This window comes from Pseudochaenichthys georgianus, chromosome 21 (genome assembly GCF_902827115.2).
Source record: "Pseudochaenichthys georgianus chromosome 21, fPseGeo1.2, whole genome shotgun sequence".
In the NCBI taxonomy this organism is placed as follows: Eukaryota; Metazoa; Chordata; class Actinopteri; order Perciformes; family Channichthyidae; genus Pseudochaenichthys; species Pseudochaenichthys georgianus.
Genome location: NC_047523.1, coordinates 30,174,247 through 30,194,256, shown reverse-complemented (window position 1 = coordinate 30,194,256; position 20,010 = coordinate 30,174,247). Strand labels below are relative to the sequence as shown.

General features: G+C 39.9%; 1 protein-coding gene across 1 annotated transcript in view; it reads left to right on the top strand.

Moving 5' to 3' along the window:
- The window catches only part of usp9 (ubiquitin specific peptidase 9), a 43,084-nt gene that overhangs the window by 1,629 nt on the left and 21,445 nt on the right, over positions 1-20,010 (top strand). The window contains 17 exon segments of the mRNA XM_071207005.1: positions 2,840-3,108; positions 5,252-5,397; positions 7,798-7,877; positions 8,269-8,381; positions 9,204-9,422; positions 10,392-10,507; positions 10,617-10,868; positions 10,977-11,112; positions 11,201-11,353; positions 12,350-12,454; positions 12,565-12,771; positions 12,856-12,992; positions 14,455-14,493; positions 15,849-15,982; positions 16,098-16,188; positions 16,843-16,956; positions 17,164-17,392. Coding sequence (XP_071063106.1) covers positions 3,007-3,108; positions 5,252-5,397; positions 7,798-7,877; positions 8,269-8,381; positions 9,204-9,422; positions 10,392-10,507; positions 10,617-10,868; positions 10,977-11,112; positions 11,201-11,353; positions 12,350-12,454; positions 12,565-12,771; positions 12,856-12,992; positions 14,455-14,493; positions 15,849-15,982; positions 16,098-16,188; positions 16,843-16,956; positions 17,164-17,392 — 2,373 coding nt within the window. The 5' untranslated portion in view covers positions 2,840-3,006.

Below are 20,010 nucleotides of genomic sequence, written 5' to 3'. Positions count from 1 at the left end.
CATAATGTCCCCTTGTACTTTATAAGTACATGGGCTTGTAAATATTGAAGATATTATAAGGTAGCACACATCCTGTTACATGATCGATTTCTCCGTCCATAAAATGTTTTTTATAACGTTAACGTTTTGAAGCCGGTTCAGTGCGAAAGGCCGCAGTTATACCTAGCTTAGCGCTTATTTTAATGGTGGCTGGTTGTTATCGTGTGTGTCACTTTGTTTGACACTGTTGATAAAACAGAACGCCCTAACCCAATCCCCCCATTAGTAGATCGTTGGCTTCTGAGTGGTTTCACTGATAGTAGCTTTCAATTTATTATATGACATGTACTCAGGAAACCAACACAGTCGCCAGATTGTGCTTATAGTAATTGAAGTAATGTGATGTACTGTTCGTAATGACAGCTGCAACCCAAATATCCGATGCTGAAGCAGATGCCTCTGGCCACCTGTAAAATAGGAAATAAGCTAGTTTCACTACCCTTAAAGAAGGCATATAGTAACAACAGTTAAACGCATTTAACCATTCGTGTCTTGTGACAAATGAATGGCTACTCGCAAAGTAGATTTATGTTTAGGCTTTAGTACACCTATGTTAGCTTGTAAAGCACATATTTGAAGGCAGACTGTGACTGTTGAAAGCTATTATTTATATATGTTTGTATAATGTGCTTCAAACAATCATGACTTCCATTGTAATTTGATAAACCTGATAACTATTGAGGTTTTAGGGCAAACTATTCATTAATTGAAAATGAAATTGAGACCATAATCACTCATAAACCTGTGTCCTTTAGAACTTAAAGTTCTATCTTATATCACCTTATACATAGTGTGATTATCTTCTTCACCAAAGCTTTCTGTTTTTTAAACGGCATAGAGGATCTATTGAACGTGTTCTATATGATCTAAAAGCCATTAAGTCATGTTCCTTTTTCTTTATGATGCCCTGCACCCTATCAATCTTGATCACAGGAATTGCTGGAAGAGGGTTCTGACTTCATTAGCAGTCTGAAAACGGATATAATCCACTTCGAATTGCACTATACATTTAAAAACACATTGACTCTAAAACTGCATATAGCCAAAGTGTTCATTTTAATGACAGGAAGGCTGAAAGGTGTGGTGTTGAATGTGCTGATTTGCTGCTGATATGAAGGCATGTGTGATAATGTATTGGTCTCAAAAGTCATCATCGTCAATTATTATATCTCTTAATACTCAGGGCTTATTTAAATCGCTAACTATTCTCTCTTATCTCTTATTCCTGCACCTTTTTGTATTTGAAGGTTAACTTTTTAATGAAAGCTGAAATATGAATCATTTGGATTGAAATGCAGGATGAAGCTACCTTAAAAAGGATATTTATCTGTGGAATTTGTTGTCGATCAGTCAGTCAAGTGCTAAATTTCATCATGTTTTACTGATTGTCATACTGATATGTAAAGGGAGATTCCAGTGTCATACAAGCTGGGTCTTCTTTTTCCTTTTTTTGACCATGGTTCCGTTTACTAAACATTGCACTCACTTAAGTTGATCGCTGAGGTCTGGGGCAGACACAATGTTGAGAGCTTTTTCTTCACCCTTATGCAATATCTTCCTTGTTACATTTAGGCCAATAAAGAGGTATGACGACATGACACAAATGTCCTCTGGCTTTAATCGAACTGTGGCAGTGGTAGTTCTTTGGAATGTTCCTTAACCAGTTCATGGGGAGTCCAGTCAAGCAAGTCATAAATACAAATCCAGTATAGAAAAACACTTTTTAAAATTGATATAAAGGCAAAGATATTAACCAAACTTTCTGAGGTAACATGTTAGAGTTGACAAATCAACATCCAGGCTTAACCTCCCAGTTTAGGAATATTTCTCACATTACAAGACTATCCTTCAAGACATATGCGCTTAGTAATCAGGCCGAATAGCCAGGTTTTTTACTGTCTGATTGCTCGGGGCTCTTGTCCCATTGGACTGTGTCATGTATCAATGTCACCATGTTCCCACATCTAGTTAATGTTAACACATTGTTATTACAATTGATACAAATAATGTCCAAAAACAACAAAATAAGATCCTGTTCGTACTAAACAAAAATCTCTGACAACCAATCACTAATGATTAAGTCAGTGGTAATTTCAATTTCACTTCACAATCCATCATGGTGGCCCTATCGCCACCATACACACCTGAGGCTAATGTGCATGTCTATGCTCATATTTGAGACGGTGCTTTAGACTGGTGGGACTTGAAATGGATTCAGACATGTTGTAAAAGTAGAAAGAGGTATTTGTGCATAGCAAGTTTTAGGACCTGTGATGGCATGATGCACATAAATTGAAAGTGAAAATGAAAAATGGCAGTTGTCAGATAGGATTACTTTTGGCGCCGTTTTTTGGGGTTTGACATTTATTATGCTATTTATTATTGCAAGGCTAGATGGGCTGGTAGCACCACTGCCTAATGCAGCTTCATCTCCTGGTTTGAAGCTTATTTGTGATGATTTTTAAAAAGCTAGCAGGTGTGGGATACCTATCTCAAACTGTCAGCAATGGGTCGGCAACAAATCATTAATTGTTAGTGCAGGATATTCTGAATATAATTTAAATCAGTGATCCGTGTCAGCCATTTAAAGCCTGGCTGAAACATCCTTATTCATAAAACATCTGCATGGTAACCGAAACCCAGAACTACCAAGCAGAGCACAGCCCAGTTCAGAACAAGTGGATGATGTCTATGGTCAATTTAGCAGAACAAGATTATGATTTTTTGTTTTAATGTATTACAGGTGACTTAACCAACCTACTGATAATTCTGACCTGTACCCCTCTACCCTTTTCCCCAGGTTATGCAATGGTCTCAGCGGCACATCCAGACCTCCAGGTGCTTGTGTCCCTCTCTCGTGCGTTCGGGCTCTCTTCCCTCTGCTCTACAGCTGAGGTGGCTGTGATTTCCCTCCTGGCCAGCGCTCCGTAAGAGGCCAAGATTGCCAAGATCTGCCCGGTGGCGAGCATGACGGCCACCACGCGTGGCTCTCCGGTGGGGGGCAATGACAGTCAGGGCCAGGGCCAGGCACCTGATGCTCAGAGCCAACCCCCACTGCCACAGAACCAGGTGAGCAACATCTTCCCAGCTAATACTCAACATAAGAGTGTACAGCTTTGTTTTGAATGACTGTGCATTACACTTGCTTTTGACGGCAGACACATGTATATTTAACCTGAGAAGGGACAAAGTGAGTTGTGATATCTCCCTTTTTAGTAAGTCCAGACACTGCAGCACCGCTTTTTTAACAGATACATCGCTCATACCTAAACCACACACAGATGCCCAAGGGGACGAAAAGGGAGGGGATGAGGGAGCGGAAAAGAGTGAAGGAGAGGCATCAATGAACAGAGCCTCCTGAGTGATGGATAAAGGATGTGTGTGTGTGAGTGTGCATGTGCAGTCCTGTGTTGGTTGGAGATGAGCTGTGGTGAGACGTGAGAGGCAAGCTGCCTATGTAGGTCAGCCAAGCAGAAGGAGCCTTCACCACACACCCCCACATTTCATATTTCTCAGTTATGCGTCTCCCTCCACTGTGTGTATCCCTCTTTTACTCTCACACACAGCTGCTCACACCACCACTGATGTTCATACACATTCCTTAGATTAGAAATGAAATAAAGACAGGAATGGTCACATCCGGTGCTTAAATTCACATTTATGGATACACATTGTTGTTTTTGCTTCTCAAACACTCTTCCTTCCAAAGAAATTCTGTTCAACAGCACCGTAACAGATACACCCACATGCATTGCTCACACATTTATACTTGTAACACATCCATGTCAGCCCTCAGTTTTTGTGTCCTCTGGGTAGAGGAGGATGAAAAGAGCATTTGCTGTGTCTGCCGTATACTACGAGTATAATGACTTGAATGGCTTTGTTTAGAGACCTTTCAGGAGAAACACCTGCTTCTTTATGCCTACATGCATTTACACTTAGTGACCTGAACAATAGAAATCCTACCCCCATACAAGAAGTGGGCCTTGGCTTTCCATTGGAACATGGCCCCATGGAAACAGGTAGTTAACTTTCACTTTTGACTTGGAGGTCAAAAAGTCCATCTCACTGATAATGGTGAGATGGAGGCGTTTTGTTGTGTTGCAACAGATTTCGATTTTTTTGTATGCAAAAAAAAAAGCCATTTGTAAGAACACAATCATTATTCTATATAATTAAATAATCAGACTGGTGCATTGAGCTTAGCGCTCAGTCAGGCATTTTGTCGTCGATAGTTAATGTCAGGCAAATTTCTGACCCTTTGTTTGTTGGTCCGGAGATACCAATTATCAAAAATGCCCCATTGTGCTCCTTTTAAAACGCTACAGATTGCAGAGGCTTGTTAGCCAGTAACCAGTTGAGCACATACATTAGATAAATGGCAGCCTGCAGTTTCATATAATTTAACTGATGATATGAGAGTGTCAGTGAGCCTTCAGGTAAAGCTGCTTCTTCTTAAAGTATAATTTTCAGCGTTTCCACAAAGCTCTGAAATGATTAGACATTTGTCATCATACATTTGTTTATAGAAACAAATCTCCTCAAGGCTGCATGTGGTTGAATGGTCTAATACACATGGCATGTTACCATGACATCAAGCCAGGATATATAAAATAATGATAATGATCCAATTCACAGTGGAGTTGCATTATGTTAGATGCTGTAACAATTCCATATGCTGGTGAATTCTCTTTTTTAGAAAAGCACAAAAGCATACAGATAACCATAAACATTATACATCAATTTAAATACATGTAAGTAAAATAGTGAAAATTACATATGACATTTTAAATATCAACCTAAAACAATAAATATATTTTAAAAAAGTACATACATAAAGACATACCCATTTATTGAAAATAAACTAAATCTGTTTTAAAAGAAATGCACTAGAATTTTATAATAAGGGTATTTAAGAAGTAGCAGTAGTAATACCGCATACATTCAGTCATTCACATTCCTCCCAACCTCTTGCCTTTATGGTTTTCTTTATTTTCCGGTGTTTTATGAAAATGACAGCTAATGTCACCTCGCCCTCGATCATCAGAGTAGACATATAGTCTTCGTTATTCATGAATAACACCATGACATGAATCTCTTCCATTCCCAAGGCTGATATCAGACCTGTGACGTTGCGGTAATGATGCTTCCGCTGTAACCCGCTACGAATGGGTTAATCTCTAATGACTTTGATTGTCTGTCATTTTTCCAGACATCATCTCCCAACTCATCTAATGAGAACTCTCCAGTGAGCCCACCAGAGGAGCAGGGCCAGGGGGACGGACCCCCTCAGCTGGAAGAGGAGGAGCCCGCCTTCCCTCACACTGACCTAGCCAAGCTGGATGATATGATCAACAGGTATTTACCCACATGCTAACACACAGGCTGCATCTTCTGTCACTCCTAACTCTGCCCTAGATACAGCCAGAATGTGGACTATCGCTCTACAGCCATATTAATTGATAATGCAAAAGGGTCACTTTATTAAAGGTGGGGTAGGTAATTCACTTCAGAAACACTTTTTGTTATATTCCATGGAATGCTCTTAAAGGAAGGCTCCAGTCATTAGATAGTTAATCAAAACTTCAGTATTTAGTGAAACATTATGTTTAAACCATACCCTGAAGAAATCAGCGATATTCCAAGGTAAATAATGATTTTATAGCTCTTTTTTTATCAAAACCTGTATATTCCGTCAGGCAGCTGCCATTTTGGCCATTTTCAGTCACATGATCCGAAAAACTAGGTTGTGACGTCATCCATGCGTTCACTTTGTAAACACACGACGAAAACATGGCGGAGTATTTGAGTTCGAACTCGTCAGCCGAGGAAGAAGTTTAGAAAAATAAAGTCCAGGCGGAATACTTTGAATTATCACTATAGGTATTCATTCCATCCAAATACAACTGTAAAAAAAAAAAAAAAACATACTCTGTTATCCTCTTAGGCCCCACGGACCCGGTTCCGGGGCCGAAATCGCGTCATTTGCAGGAAACAACGTCTAAGGAACCTTAATATTTAATAAACTATGAATATTTTATATCCATATAACGGGAAAAAAAATAATTTAACTGATCTTTTTCATTTTTTTCTTCAAAAAAAACACACAATGCTAACAGTGAGCTCTGAATTAGCCCAGAGCGAAAAATGCTAACCTATTACTGCACCGAAAATCACTCCTAGCTCCCTTATTACTTATCCTAGCTGCACATCCAACACATCGTTTATGATGGTAAAGACACAGAATCTAACGGTGCTCACCTCAACACTGAAAGATACAAACTCGCGACGTTATCAACAAAAACGTACATCAAAACAAGTGGCGCTAGGTACTAACATGCGCTAGGTTAACATGGCTTACCTTTCTCTTTGCCTGGTCTAAACTGGTCTTCAATGGCATTACAACGATAAAAACGATGTAGTAGTCAATCCATAGGTATATCCAATGTGACTGTGTCCCCTTTGAAATGTTCTGATAATCTATAAGCAATAAAACTGCAATTCCGTTATCTGCTGTCCGCTCTGTGCGCTCTGGGTCCTGCAATTCCTGCTTCCTTACGTAGTAAACAATAAGTAAAGTCTGCTGAGTAATGTGCTTACGCTGGCTGGCATTGGCAGTGCACTGCATCCCCATTAAGTAATGGTTGATTAATAAATCCCATTTTATGTTTCATCATACTCTCAGAGTAGTCGTCCGGAAACTTGAAATGTTCGCTGCATACATGCGCCTGTGGATCTTTCGGTTCGGGCCGAGCACATTTCGCTAGCCACTGCCTCCGAACGTACTTCCTACGCTTACCCGTTGGCAATAGATGGAACCGAGCATTCCGTGGATTGTTCCCATCCGAATTGTGGCAATGTTTCGCGATACAATGAGGCATATTTCAATAGAATTGTGAGAGTAACTAGAGTAAACTACATGAACAAAGCACATACGTCAATTTGTCCTCGACACCAAACGCATAGTTCACCTCACTTCCCGTAAAATAAGTGTGACTCATCAAAATGGTGCCGCCCACAGGGTTGATGTTATTTCGGTAATTAATCAGCTTAAAATCAGTGATAACGTCATCGGATTAAAAAAAAAAAAAAAAGACTGGCAGAGACTAGTCTGTTTTATCGGATGATAATTATTTAAAAATGCGTGTCATGAGGATTGCCTCCCTTTAACATCCCGATAGCAATGAATACATTAAACAATAAATGACAATAAATACATTAAAAAATGTTCATCTGTGGAAGCCGTGGCGCTGTAAAAAGCACGACCAATCATCTGAGCCGGCCTGGCTAAAATAACTGGATGGCCTACCTGCCTGTCAGCCTTCCATCTCGTGCACAAACTTATCTCCTACCCTCATCGCCGGCTGTGGTCATGTGTGTGTTGGAGGAGGGGCCCTGTAAGGAAGTCTGAAGGAAGTGGCAGATTTATTCCCGGTTGTGTATTTTCAAATTCTAGCGCACTCGTGCTGGTTTCTCCATTCTTACCTACCCTACCTTTTAATGCTGCGTTCAGACCGAGAGAAAGAGAGTTTCAATGCAGATTTTGTGGAACTTCCTAATGTAATGTATTACATCGCCACTGTTTTCTTACACATTTTGTGTTCGTTAGCAGTAGATGCTTACAATGCCCAATTTTGAATCGACAGTTTATGAGTTAAAACATTTGTATATCAAGTTCAATACAATGTGCTGCATCTTCTCATGTATTACTTAAGTGAGTTTGAATGTCTTTGTTGATTCACCTTTATTTCCTTTCAGGCCTCGTTGGGTCGTTCCAGTTTTGCCAAAAGGAGAGTTAGAAGTCCTCTTGGAAGCTGCTATTGACCTGAGTAAAAAAGGTAAGAATAAACGGAATGTTCTTTAGTGTCTGTTTAGATGATTTGTGGCGTTTACATTTTATTGCCTCAAGTGCAAAACTATAATTAATTACATATTTAATGTATGTGTATAGAATCGGGCCACTAATTGTTATGATTTTTGAATCAAAACAATGTTGTTCAAAAATGTTTTATTCAAGTTTCAAAACAATTATTTTAAGTGAGTAACAAGTCACCACACATGTTAAGAGTCCATGGGTGTTTTCATGTAGGGGTTTAGTCAAATAAAACAAAGGTATGTAATTGAAATGATATAAAGCGGAAGTTCAACAAATGTTAGAAACTGGAACGAACAGATGTTTTACACTCTGTGCATTGTATGGTTTGAAATGAGGGGTGTGTTTCCTTGCAGGAATGGATGTAAAGTGTGAGGCGTGTCAGAGGTTTTTCCGGGATGGTCTGACCATCTCCTTCACAAAGATCCTGACAGATGAGGCCGTCAGTGGCTGGAAGTTTGAGATTCATGTGAGTGTTTATTGTTGATTTATATTTTGGTACATGAAAAAATAGCTTTTTCAAAGACTCCAACAATCCAGCCTCTTATTATAATCTTTAAAAAAAAAAAAAAATCCAAAATACACATAACAAACTGAACAAATTGTGTAGAATTTGACCCCTTTTTCAATTACCACAGCGCACGACAACTACTGTGGCGTAGATTAAATGTCAGGTCGCAAAGGTTTTATTAAGTTGACAAAAGTCTATATTATTATGACTCGGCTTAATGTATTCTTTGAAATGTTTGCCCTTTTCATTAGATGCATGTATTGTTCAGACCTGGGTCTTGCCCGTAAATTGAGTTTTCTGTTTGTTTCTCAACGAGCTGAGGAAAGAGGCAACGCCAGCTGTGATCAATGATGTTTTTGTTAGAAGGAGCTGAGGCTGGCTGTTTTGTATTAAGACTAAAGATTGATCTCTTGGACCTTTTCATGATAAACCAGTGAGACAGACAGACATGTAAAGGAGCACAAATGTCTCCCGTCTCCTTTCAGAAGGAATTAAGTTTTCACATCAAAAATATTGTAGATTCCACTAATGCATACAATTTGAGCAAAACATATGACATGAAGTATAGTATTGGTAGTTGCTATATGAATGCATATGCATATGAATGCAGGGTAACCAGGCAGAAGCCATGCATAATATAGTATTTCTCGTATTTCCAGGTACAGTGTATTAATATAATTGGATCATATAAAGGCTAAATACATGTTGTTACCCTCTGTCTTTTGTTGTCTAATGCCATTGTTTCTTTATTCTTTTTTACAAACAACCCTTTCCTCACAGAGGTGTATCATCAATAACACACACCGTTTGGTGGAGCTGTGTGTAGCCAAGCTCTCTCAGGACTGGTTTCCTCTACTGGAGCTGCTGGCCATGGCCACCAACCCTCACTGCAAGTTCCACATCTACAACGGCACGCGGCCCTCTGAGACTGTCCCTGCTGGAGCACAGCTGGCCGACGACGAGCTCTTCGCCCGACCACCTGACCCTCGCTCTCCCAAGGTGAGTCACCATGGCAACAGTTGACTAAACATGAACATTGTACCTTTTTAATGTAATGTTTAACAAGTTTTATTAGGCTTTCTTTTTCTCTCAACTGGCCTGGTTTGACCTTGCTGACAATTACCTTATGTCTGACATGCTGTGATCCCATGACACTTTCAACAGTAATTCAGCATGATATTACTTATCATATTTATTTCTGTTACATTATGAGTATTAAGTGCATCCTTTTTTAAATTGTTTGTTTTGTGCAGTAAACAGGCTATTTTTAGCCTCCAGCCTGATGACGATGATCACAATCTATAAGACACTAAGGGTGCTTTCACACCTTACCTCTAGCGTTAACCGTATGTCAAACCTTCAGTCTGTATAGCTTCATGTGTACTATTTGTGGTTTGTTGGGGAAAAGTCAGTGTGACCACCCCATGAGCCACAAGTGTGAAAGCAGCCTTAATGCTTGGGGCAAATTAGATAATGTAAAGAGAAGGTGGCTACACCAGAGAATAGGAACAGTGAGAAGTGATGAATACAGTGTGGGCACGGGGTCAGTGTGAACAGCACTGCAGCCTGTCTGCCTCTGTTGGCTGGGGGCCAGTACTACTAAGGGTTCCACTGGAACTATTACGAAAGATTCTGCTCGTGTCTTATTTTTCTTATCTTGAAGTTATTTATTGGCTAAAACAGATATTAAATGTCTCATCTCTCCTAATCCTGTCTAATACTTGCTTGCTTTGAATCTCTTAGTCAAATTAGACTCATGGAGATAATAATGCACACAATTATTGTTTTTCAACCTTGTGATTTTAGTTTTAGGGGAACACAATCAAGACATCAGTGAATTTTTTGTTACGGATGTCTCTTTTAGTCGAAATTGTGAACTCTTTTTATTTACTCTCTCTTACTGAACAGACCAACTTATTTAGTCAACTTCTTTAATGTGTATTCCCTCTAATTTTTTTTTGTCCACAGGGCTGGTTGGTGGACTTAATAAACAAATTTGGCACGTTAAACGGTTTTCAAATGTTGCACGATCGCTTCATGAGCGGCCAAGCACTGAACGTCCAGATCATCGCTGCACTTATCAAGTAAGGCAGTTGTTTAAGGAAAGCAACATTCTACAACATGCTGCTTGTATGTGCTATCAGTGTACTGTTGATGTTTGTGTGAGCTGATTTTGTGGTTTCTGCATTACAGGCCTTTTGGCCAGTGTTACGAGTTCCTCACATTGCACACGGTAAAGAAGTACTTCCTTCCAGTCATCGAGATGGTTCCCCAGTTTCTAGAGAATCTCACAGATGAGGAGCTGAAGAAAGAGGCGAAGAATGAAGCCAAAAACGACGCACTGTCCATGATAATCAAGTCTCTGAAGAATCTGGCTTCTCGTGTACCGGGGCAGGAGGAGACCGTGAAGAATTTAGAGATTTTTAGATTAAAAATGATTCTTAGGTCAGTATCATAAGATAATGTCCTTGTGCTTTTTGTTGAAACGTAAGAGCAATTACCACCACATACACATTTAATCTCATTGATAAAAACCACATTTCTTATCCACAGGTTATTGCAAATTTCTTCTTTTAACGGCAAAATGAATGCACTAAATGAAGTCAACAAGGTGATTTCCAGTGTGTCCTACTACACTCATCGACATAACCCTGAGGAGGAAGAGTGGCTGACTGCAGAGCGCATGGCGGTAAGCACTGCTCTTCACATTTTGTGCTGTGTGCATCAATTATTTATCTTTATCTAAAATCCACTTGTCCTCTCTGTGTGTTCATCAGGAGTGGATCCAGCAGAACCACATCCTGTCCATCGTGCTGAGGGACAGTTTGCACCAGCCGCAGTACGTGGAGAAACTGGAGAAGATCCTTCGCTTCGTTATCAAAGAAAAAGCTCTTACAATGCAGGATCTGGACAACATCTGGGCGGCACAGGTACACTGCAACTCAGTGTTTTATATTATTGTAATGGTAAAGAATGACTTGCATTCACAAGTGCTTTTGTAGTCTTATAACCACTCAAAGCATTCTTTCTCTACATTTTGACATTATGTTTCTTTCATTATATAGTCTGAGATATTGAGGGTCTGTATTTTAGTTGCATCAATAAGGTTTAATACAGCCTTCAACAAGTGCCCTGTTCTTCATGACTTCAGTGCGTGGTTCTGTAGTTGTGTGCTTCACTGTACGGACAAACAGTATCTTCTTGTAGTTTTATTATATGTTAAATGAAAATAGCTTGGAGTGATTTAGTTTACTATTGTTTTATTTGGAGCAACACAGGAGCACCTGTTGCTTGTCAGTCATGCTTTTCCATCATTATCACTTTTTTTTCTTAATAGTGGAGAGCAACAATCCTCAGTCCCATTTTCTTGCCCACTTTCGAGCCTCCTGCCTTTCCTCCTTCTCCCGCTACTGAGCATTTAGCTAAATCACTACCATTTGTTCTAATGAGCATGACGGTACAGGTTGAGTCATCATGGTGTGAACACGACACAGCAAGGTGCATGGAGAGAGGAAATAGACTGAAGAGCTCTACATTCCACTTGTAGTTTAAAGAACGATTTAATTGTAAGAGCAACCCTTTTCAGCATATGCTTTTATCAGGATCAGATGAGACCTTTTTCAAATCACAATAAATGTGCTCTCCATACTTAAAATGTAGCTGGGTTTTGACCACTTTACACATAGAGTAAATCAATATTACATTTGCTTTCAAAAGAACATCCAATCATAGGACATGGTACTGCATTCCTGTGACTTAACCACAACTGTAGTTGTTCCTCCCTAACAATAGTTGGAAACAGAAAGTACAGGATCTGTTGGTCCCCATTGCAACTGCAGCATATCCCTGCCACCGCCGAGACGTCCGGTGGTGGACGTTGGAAGTATTTTTGTTAACCCAATCGTCGGGTTGTTGTATATCTGCAGGCTGGTAAGCATGAGGCCATTGTGAAGAACGTCCATGACCTCCTGGCCAAGCTGGCATGGGACTTCTCACCTGAGCAGCTCGATCACCTTTTTGACTGCTTCAAGGTGAGTAAGAGTTGTAGTAATCAGTCACTACGTTTCGGATTACATAGGGTGGTTTGTACACTGTATAATGTATCTGAAATAACCTTTATTTGGTTGTTCCTCTTGTGCAGGCAAGCTGGACCAATGCCAGCAAGAAGCAGCGTGAAAAGTTGCTGGAACTAATCCGGCGCTTAGCCGAGGATGATAAGGATGGGGTGATGGCCCACAAGGTCCTCAACCTGCTGTGGAACCTGGCCCACAGCGATGATGTGCCTGTAGACATCATGGACCAGGCTCTTAGTGCTCACATCAAAATATTAGATTACAGTTGCTCACAGGTACGTGTCAGTGAACATGGGAAATGGCATGCAAAATGACAGATTAAGCTCAGAATACTAAGGATGTTTGATTTCCACTCACAGGACAGAGATACACAGAAGATTCAGTGGATAGATCGTTTCATAGAGGAGCTACGAACCAATGACAAATGGGTGATCCCTGCCCTGAAGCAAATCAGAGAAATCTGTAGCCTCTTTGGAGAAGCCCCTCAAAACCTCAGGTAAGGTCATAGTAAAAATCGAATTGATATGTCTGGAACATGTACTGGAGGATTATTATGTCGGCAAGTATAAAGTGTTTATTTAAGTTACAAATTCTGAATTATTAGTATTCATTATGCATGAACACCCACAAGAAAAGCAACACAACTAATTTTCACATTCACCTTATTTTTTGTCTAGCTGACATTCTTGGCATTTTGATCACATTTGCACAAGTTCTGAGGCCTGTCCACTTTTTCTGCTGAGTGCCCCACAGAGTAAATAGCCTTGCAGTTTAGGCTCGTTTTATTGCAGGACAACATCAGAATGCATCACCACAGTACCCTTATTAACCAAGAGGGCTGGGCGAAACACCCAACATGTATTCGTTTGTTATACTATTAAATATACACATTTAGATTTTGACTGTAGGTATGTTCTTAAAACATGTCTCACTGTGTGTGTGTCCTTAATACAGGAAGTACAGGTGTTTCTTTTATTTGGTTGTGGGCGAAGCATACTCCCCTTTTATATTACTACACTGAAAGGAGCTGAACGTTTTCCTTACATTTTTGTCTTTGTTATAATCTTACAATGTTAACCCTCCAGCACATCCACAAATCAAAATGCCCACTTCTGTTTACAGCTGACTAGCTAGTTTCTGTCTAGTCTGGTAGCTAGCTTGTCATATCAATGTTCAGTAAATATTAAATATAGCTCTTGTTTACATTAATATTTTTTAAATCAAAAGCCTTTTTCACAGCAGACATTTTGACTTGTCATAATAGGAAAAGCAAAGATGTAACAAATGACATTAAAGGGACAGTTCACCAGCCTTCTCTTGAATATAATGGAACAAGATGCATGTATATTTTTATTATTCTCTTTCTACCGAACTACACCAGTGGGCAGGAGCATTTTGGTAACGGGTGGATGGGTGCTTCTCTCGGTGGTGAATTGGCATGCGGGTGTTGATCGGTAGAAAGAACATTAATAATATTCATCCTATGAAATTTGTTTTTCAAATGTATTTTTTTGGGGTGTTGAGCACAACAATTTGTTTGCCGTCTTGTTACATTTTTTTCAAGAGAAGGCAGACATCTTACGGTTGATATCTTCAACATTCAGATACTCATACTAAAACAGTCTGTTTTTAATTTGGGGTTAACTTTCCCGTATTATAAGACATTCAAATATGTACATTTGTCTTTTCCTGCTCTGACAACATTTCTTTAATGAAAAAGGCCTATCTGTTACATATGCTAAGTTTAGCATATTTAAAAAAGTGTTCTGCCAGTAAATCATGTTTATAAAGAAGTTTTTAGGGAGTATTATATTTAACATTACCATGGAACATTTGTAAAAGAATTGTAATATTTATATGAAATCATATTGTTCAGTATTATCACAAATTGTTCTGATTTGAAATAGTGCCCTTTTCTAGTCAGAACACATGTAGTATACATGCCTGTTGTTTTTCAGAAAGAAAATGCCAATTAACATACAAACGAACTTAGTGGGGTAAGTTGAGTGCTAATTCCAGGGTTCTACCTATTTCTGTTTCACGTCAAGTCTAACTTTCTCTTTGACATATTCATGATATAAACATAAATATACTTTATAAAATGTAAATCTGTCATGAATCTGCTTAAGCTATTCTTTCTTGGGTTTCATCTCAAATGACTGATTCCTCATTCAACCCCCTGTTCAAATTCCTGCATCCGTTGAGTTCATTAAAACAAGAGACAGGATACATAACTGCTAAGAAGCAGGCAATAAAGAGGCTGCACCCTAGTGTTTTAGTCAATACATCGTTATTGAATGCTGAATGACTTATTTCTGACAAGCTTATTAGCATATCTCTTGTAAACACAATAATTTAAGATTATTTTCGAGAAAGTCAGTTTTACATACGGTTTGTCTTTTTTAATTCAACGAATCAGTTAACAAAGTAATTGAAGTGTAAATCAACTAAGACTTTTGTTAGTTGAGGACAGCCCGAACAATTAGTCCACCTCTTGTTCATCATTTTTTATAAATGCCCTTTGTTGGATTTTTTGTGTGTGCAGTTTCTCAGTACTGAACACAAGCTGTAGTGCATACACATAATCATCATTTAATCACGACAGTTTCCAACTAAATGAAATGTCCTTTGAGATGGAGCCCCGTTCTTCCTGATGCCAGCTCCTTTCAGCACAAATCACTCAATGCAAATAATATCAGGGGTATTTCATGCCTTGAACCCACTCAAATGTATGCTTACATTCTTTACCTGCATTTTATATGCAGATATAAATAATTTACCTAAAGAATTATAGTAACACTAGCATGCATTTTTGATAATTGTTCCTTGAGTCAGCATAATCTAGCTGCTGCTGATTAACTGCAATCATGATGTAACTGCAGAATGTAACAAATCTGAGCCAGCTCGTTTTTATAAACAATGATTTGGCATTGGTTATTCAAACTGATGATAATGTGTTGCAGATTCCCATTTGGCTCGTTTTAGTATGATTGCTATCTAAACTGTGAATCATAGATTTTAGGGTTATTTTAATGTTTCTTGAGTTTAGCTTTCAATCCAAAAGATGTGGAAAACAAGGCAGGAAATGGCCTATATTGATATGTCTTCTTCTGCTGGTTATTCTATGATGCACACACATATACCCAAATACACCAAAAGCTGCTTTCTTTATGTCCCTGATAAAAACAAATGAGAAATCAGTCATGCTATGTTTTCTTAAAAATTGTAGTACTCAAGTACGTTTTGTCAGATTAATTCTCACTTTATTTGAGTAAAGTCTTCCTTGCCTTCGCTGTGAATTATATGTTGGTTGCCCTAATAACCTCCACTCCTCCCACTGTTTTCTCTTTAGCCAAACCCAGAGAAGTCCTCATGTGTTTTACCGCCACGACCTGATCAACCAGCTGCAGCATAACCACGCTCTGGTCACCCTGGTGGCTGAGAACCTCTCGGCCTACATGGAGACCATGAGGCAGTTCTCCAAAGGTACATGGTCTGGCCAGAAAGTGCACCCTGTGTTTCTTGAAAATGTAGTTTTTACTATGTACAGCAGTTGTTTCAGGGATGTGCCATCTGACTGGTTGTATGTGTGCTTTTACAGAAGAGCAGGCTGAGTTTGACCCCCAGACGGTCAGACCAGGAAGCCGCTACAGTCATGTGCAGGAAGTACAGGAACGACTCAACTTCCTTAGGTACAACATCACATCTAACTTATAAATGCATCAATATAGTATACATTTTTGTAGTAGCTTAGACCTGCTTATTTATCTTTTGTCAGAATCTGGGGATATATTAAAGCCTAAGAAAAGTGTACAGTAAAAACCTGGCTATAGTGATCACATCTGTCCAGTCAAATTCATCACAACTTTTTTAGTTTTTATGTAGTAAAGTAAAATATACATAAATAGAATTAACAGTTTATTTGTATTTTTATGAAGAAACCCCTAAAAGAACACTGGAAGAAGACTACTTGATTACAATAAGATAATTATGAGAACAGCATTTTTGTATTGAAATGATAGTCCCATGCTCTTTGCCATACAAGCAGATGATCGCTGTAACTGTGATCACTATCACCGTTTCCTTTACACGGTTTAATGTAGGCGTATTAGGTCACACTCACACAACCTATAGGAGCTGTACAATAAATCAACAGTTGTGTCTTTTAGCTATTGAGCCACTCAATTGAAGTAGCTTGTTCAACAGTGGGTAATTAGGGAAGAGCAATGGTACTACCCAGTAACTTAACCCCCACCAGGCCCGAACTACATGACCTTCACAAGAATGTTAACTGACCTTAAGGCCACGAGTGTCTGCCGCTATTGATTATCTTGTTCTTTCTCTAGGTTCCTGCTAAAAGATGGCCAGCTGTGGCTGTGCGCCCCTCAGGCCAAGCAGATCTGGAAGTGTCTGGCTGAGAATGCGGTGTTCCTCTGTGACCGGGAGGCCTGCTTCAAATGGTACAGTATGATTTGATGTCTTTTTGCCTTTTGGCTTGATTGAATTCCTTTTACATTTGTCATTCGTTACGTTGCTGCCTTCTTGGCCAGGTCAGCATTGCAAATGAGATTCTATCTCAATGCTTTTATCTGGTTAAATAAAAAGGTTAAATAAAAAATAAAATAAATAATTCAACTGGCATCTGTTTTATTGCTGCCACTGAATAGGTACTCAAAGCTGATGGGTGATGAACCAGACCTGGACCCAGACATCAATAAGGACTTCTTTGAGAACAATGTCCTGCAGTTGGACCCATCTTTGCTGACGGAGAACGGCATGAAGTGCTTTGAGAGGTTCTTCAAGGCTGTCAACTGCAGGGAGGGCAAGCTGGTGGCGAAGCGCAGGGCCTACATGATGGACGACCTGGAACTAATAGGCTTGGACTACCTCTGGAGGGTGAGGAGATTTTTTACAACAGGCACACACCGAAAATATGTTTGTTATCGCTGAGGGAGGCAGATGTATGACAGGGAATTCAGCCTATTTATATAAATTGTTAACTGGCTTAAAGAATGCTTGCTGTACCTTTTTCAAAAGTACATACTCCACCTAATATTCCATCTCTCTCAAAACATTTGCCAAGTTGCTTCATGCATCTGCCTCAAGCCTTATGGCACTTGTGTCAGGCAGAACATGGAGCTGAGTGCTCTGGAAGACTTCTCCTGGATCCATTGTGGCTTGGATTGTAACTCATTTGTACGTTGCTTTGGCAGGGCTCGACATTATAAATGGCCCGCTGGCCTGGAAGCCCTATTTAGACACCCCGGGACAGCATAACGTACTTTCCAGTTGCCTGCTCGGGCCACTAAAAATATTGGGTAAAAAAAAAAAAATGGTCCTCTGGTTTGTTTATTAATGCTACAACATAGCGTTTCGTAAGGCGGATGTCATTGTTGGGTGAAAAGCAAACCGCTGTTTGCTGCAGAGCCGGAGCGCGCTCGTTCACTACAGACTTTCTCGCCACCTAACCATTCGCCAAAATGTTTTAAATACCAGCGGTAACCGTCCAAGCGCCGGTCAAAAAACAATCTTCAAATAAAAACAAAAAACAAAAAAAATCCAGAAAATCACATTGTCTGATTTTTAAAGAATTTATTTCCAAATTATGGTGGAAAATAAGTATTTGGTCAATAAGAAAAGTTCATCTCAATACTTTGTTATATACCCTTTGTTGGCAATGACAGAGGTCAAACGTTTTCTGTAAGTCTTCACAAGGTTTTCACACACTGTTGCTGGTATTTTGGCCCATTCCTCCATGCAGATCTCCTCTAGAGCAGTGATGTTTTTGGGCTGTCGCTGGGCAACACAGACTTTCAACTCCCTCCAAAGATTTTCTATGGGGTTGAGATCTGGAGACTGGCTATGCCACTCCAGGACCTTGAAATGCTTCTTACGAAGCCACTCCTTCGTTGCCCGGGCGGTGTGTTTGGGATCATTGTCATGCTGAAAGACCCAGCCACGTTTCATCTTCAATGCCCTTGCTGATAGAAGGAGGTTGTCACTCAAAATCTTACGAGACATGGCCCCATTCATTCTTTCCTTTACACGGATCAGTCGTCCTGGTCCCTTTGCAGAAAAACAGCCCCAAAGCATGATGTTTCCACCCCCATGTTTCACAGTAGGTATGGTGTTCTTTGGATGCAACTCAGCATTCTTTCTCCTCCAAACACGTCTAGTTGAGTTTTTACCAAAAAGTTCTATTTTGGTTTCATCTGACCATATGACATTCTCCCAATCCTCTTCTGGATCATCTAAATCAGGGGTGGGGAACCTCCGTCCCCCGGGCCGTATACGGCCCGCGAGACCATTTGGTGTGGCCCTCGAGGTAATTTATAAACACACGCAAAAAAGAAAGAAATCTAGAACGCAAAATAATTAAACAAGTGAGTGCCTGTTTTTCCTGGCCAACGTCAGGGTCCTTGAACACAACACAAGCCTAACGTGTCATCACGTGGTATATGTCTCGTCTGACAGGGGTGTAGTTCTGACGGGGAGCACCAGAACGCCGCTCAGCTCCGGCACTTCCAAAAATTGCAGTACCCATAAGGAGCCGTACACATGCTGCAGTTTTTGCGTGGCTGTGTCTTAGTTGTAAGCCCAGTGGTGATCTGTCATACTGATCATACAGTCAATAACTTTGTTGTTATTAGCATCTGGTTAGCTAGCTATGCTAACGAATATAAGAAGCTTTTTCTACAACCAGTGAGGTAAAGGCACATCTTTATATGATCATTATAGTTATAAAACAAATAAGAGAATAAAGTAAACAGGTATAAAATACTATATGACAGTAAAAAAAAGTTGTTATTAATAAACAAGAATACAGTTTGAAAGGAGAGAGATTTGTAAAATACCCATAAAGAAAAAGAAAATCTGCTTACAGTTCTGTTTCATCTGGGTGTTGAGAGATGTATCCATAGATCTCCTCATGTTGCTCTCAAAGTGCACCAGATTGATGTTTTTAACTTCAACATTTAAAAAAACAAATCTTCCTGGGGGAGCATGCCCCCCGGACCCCCCTAGAGGAGGTTAGGTCCCCCCCACTTAAATCATGTTCACAAGAGTCTAAATACATTTGCACACATCTTGTGTCCATATCTTTCTGTTTTGGTGGTCATGCCACAACCGTGCACGTGCATGCGTGAGTCATGGCAAGATATCTGGATTAAGAGGTTGCTTTTTCTTTACACAGCATGACAGAAAGGTGAAATTAGTGGGCTGTGATTTTAGTATTTTTAAGCAGAGGTCAATAATTTGTACGGCCCTCTGAGGATGTTGAAAACATTGAAATGGCCCTTGAGAGGAAAAAGGTTCCCCACCCCTGATCTAAATGCTCTCTAGCAAACTTCAGACGGACCTGGACATGTACTGGCTTAAGCAGGGGGACACGTCTGACACTGCAGGATTTGAGTCCCTGGCGGCGTAGTGTGTTACTGATGGTAGCCTTTGTTACTTTGGTCCCAGCTCTCTGCAGGTCATTGACTAGGTCCCCCGTGTGGTTCTGGGATTTTTGC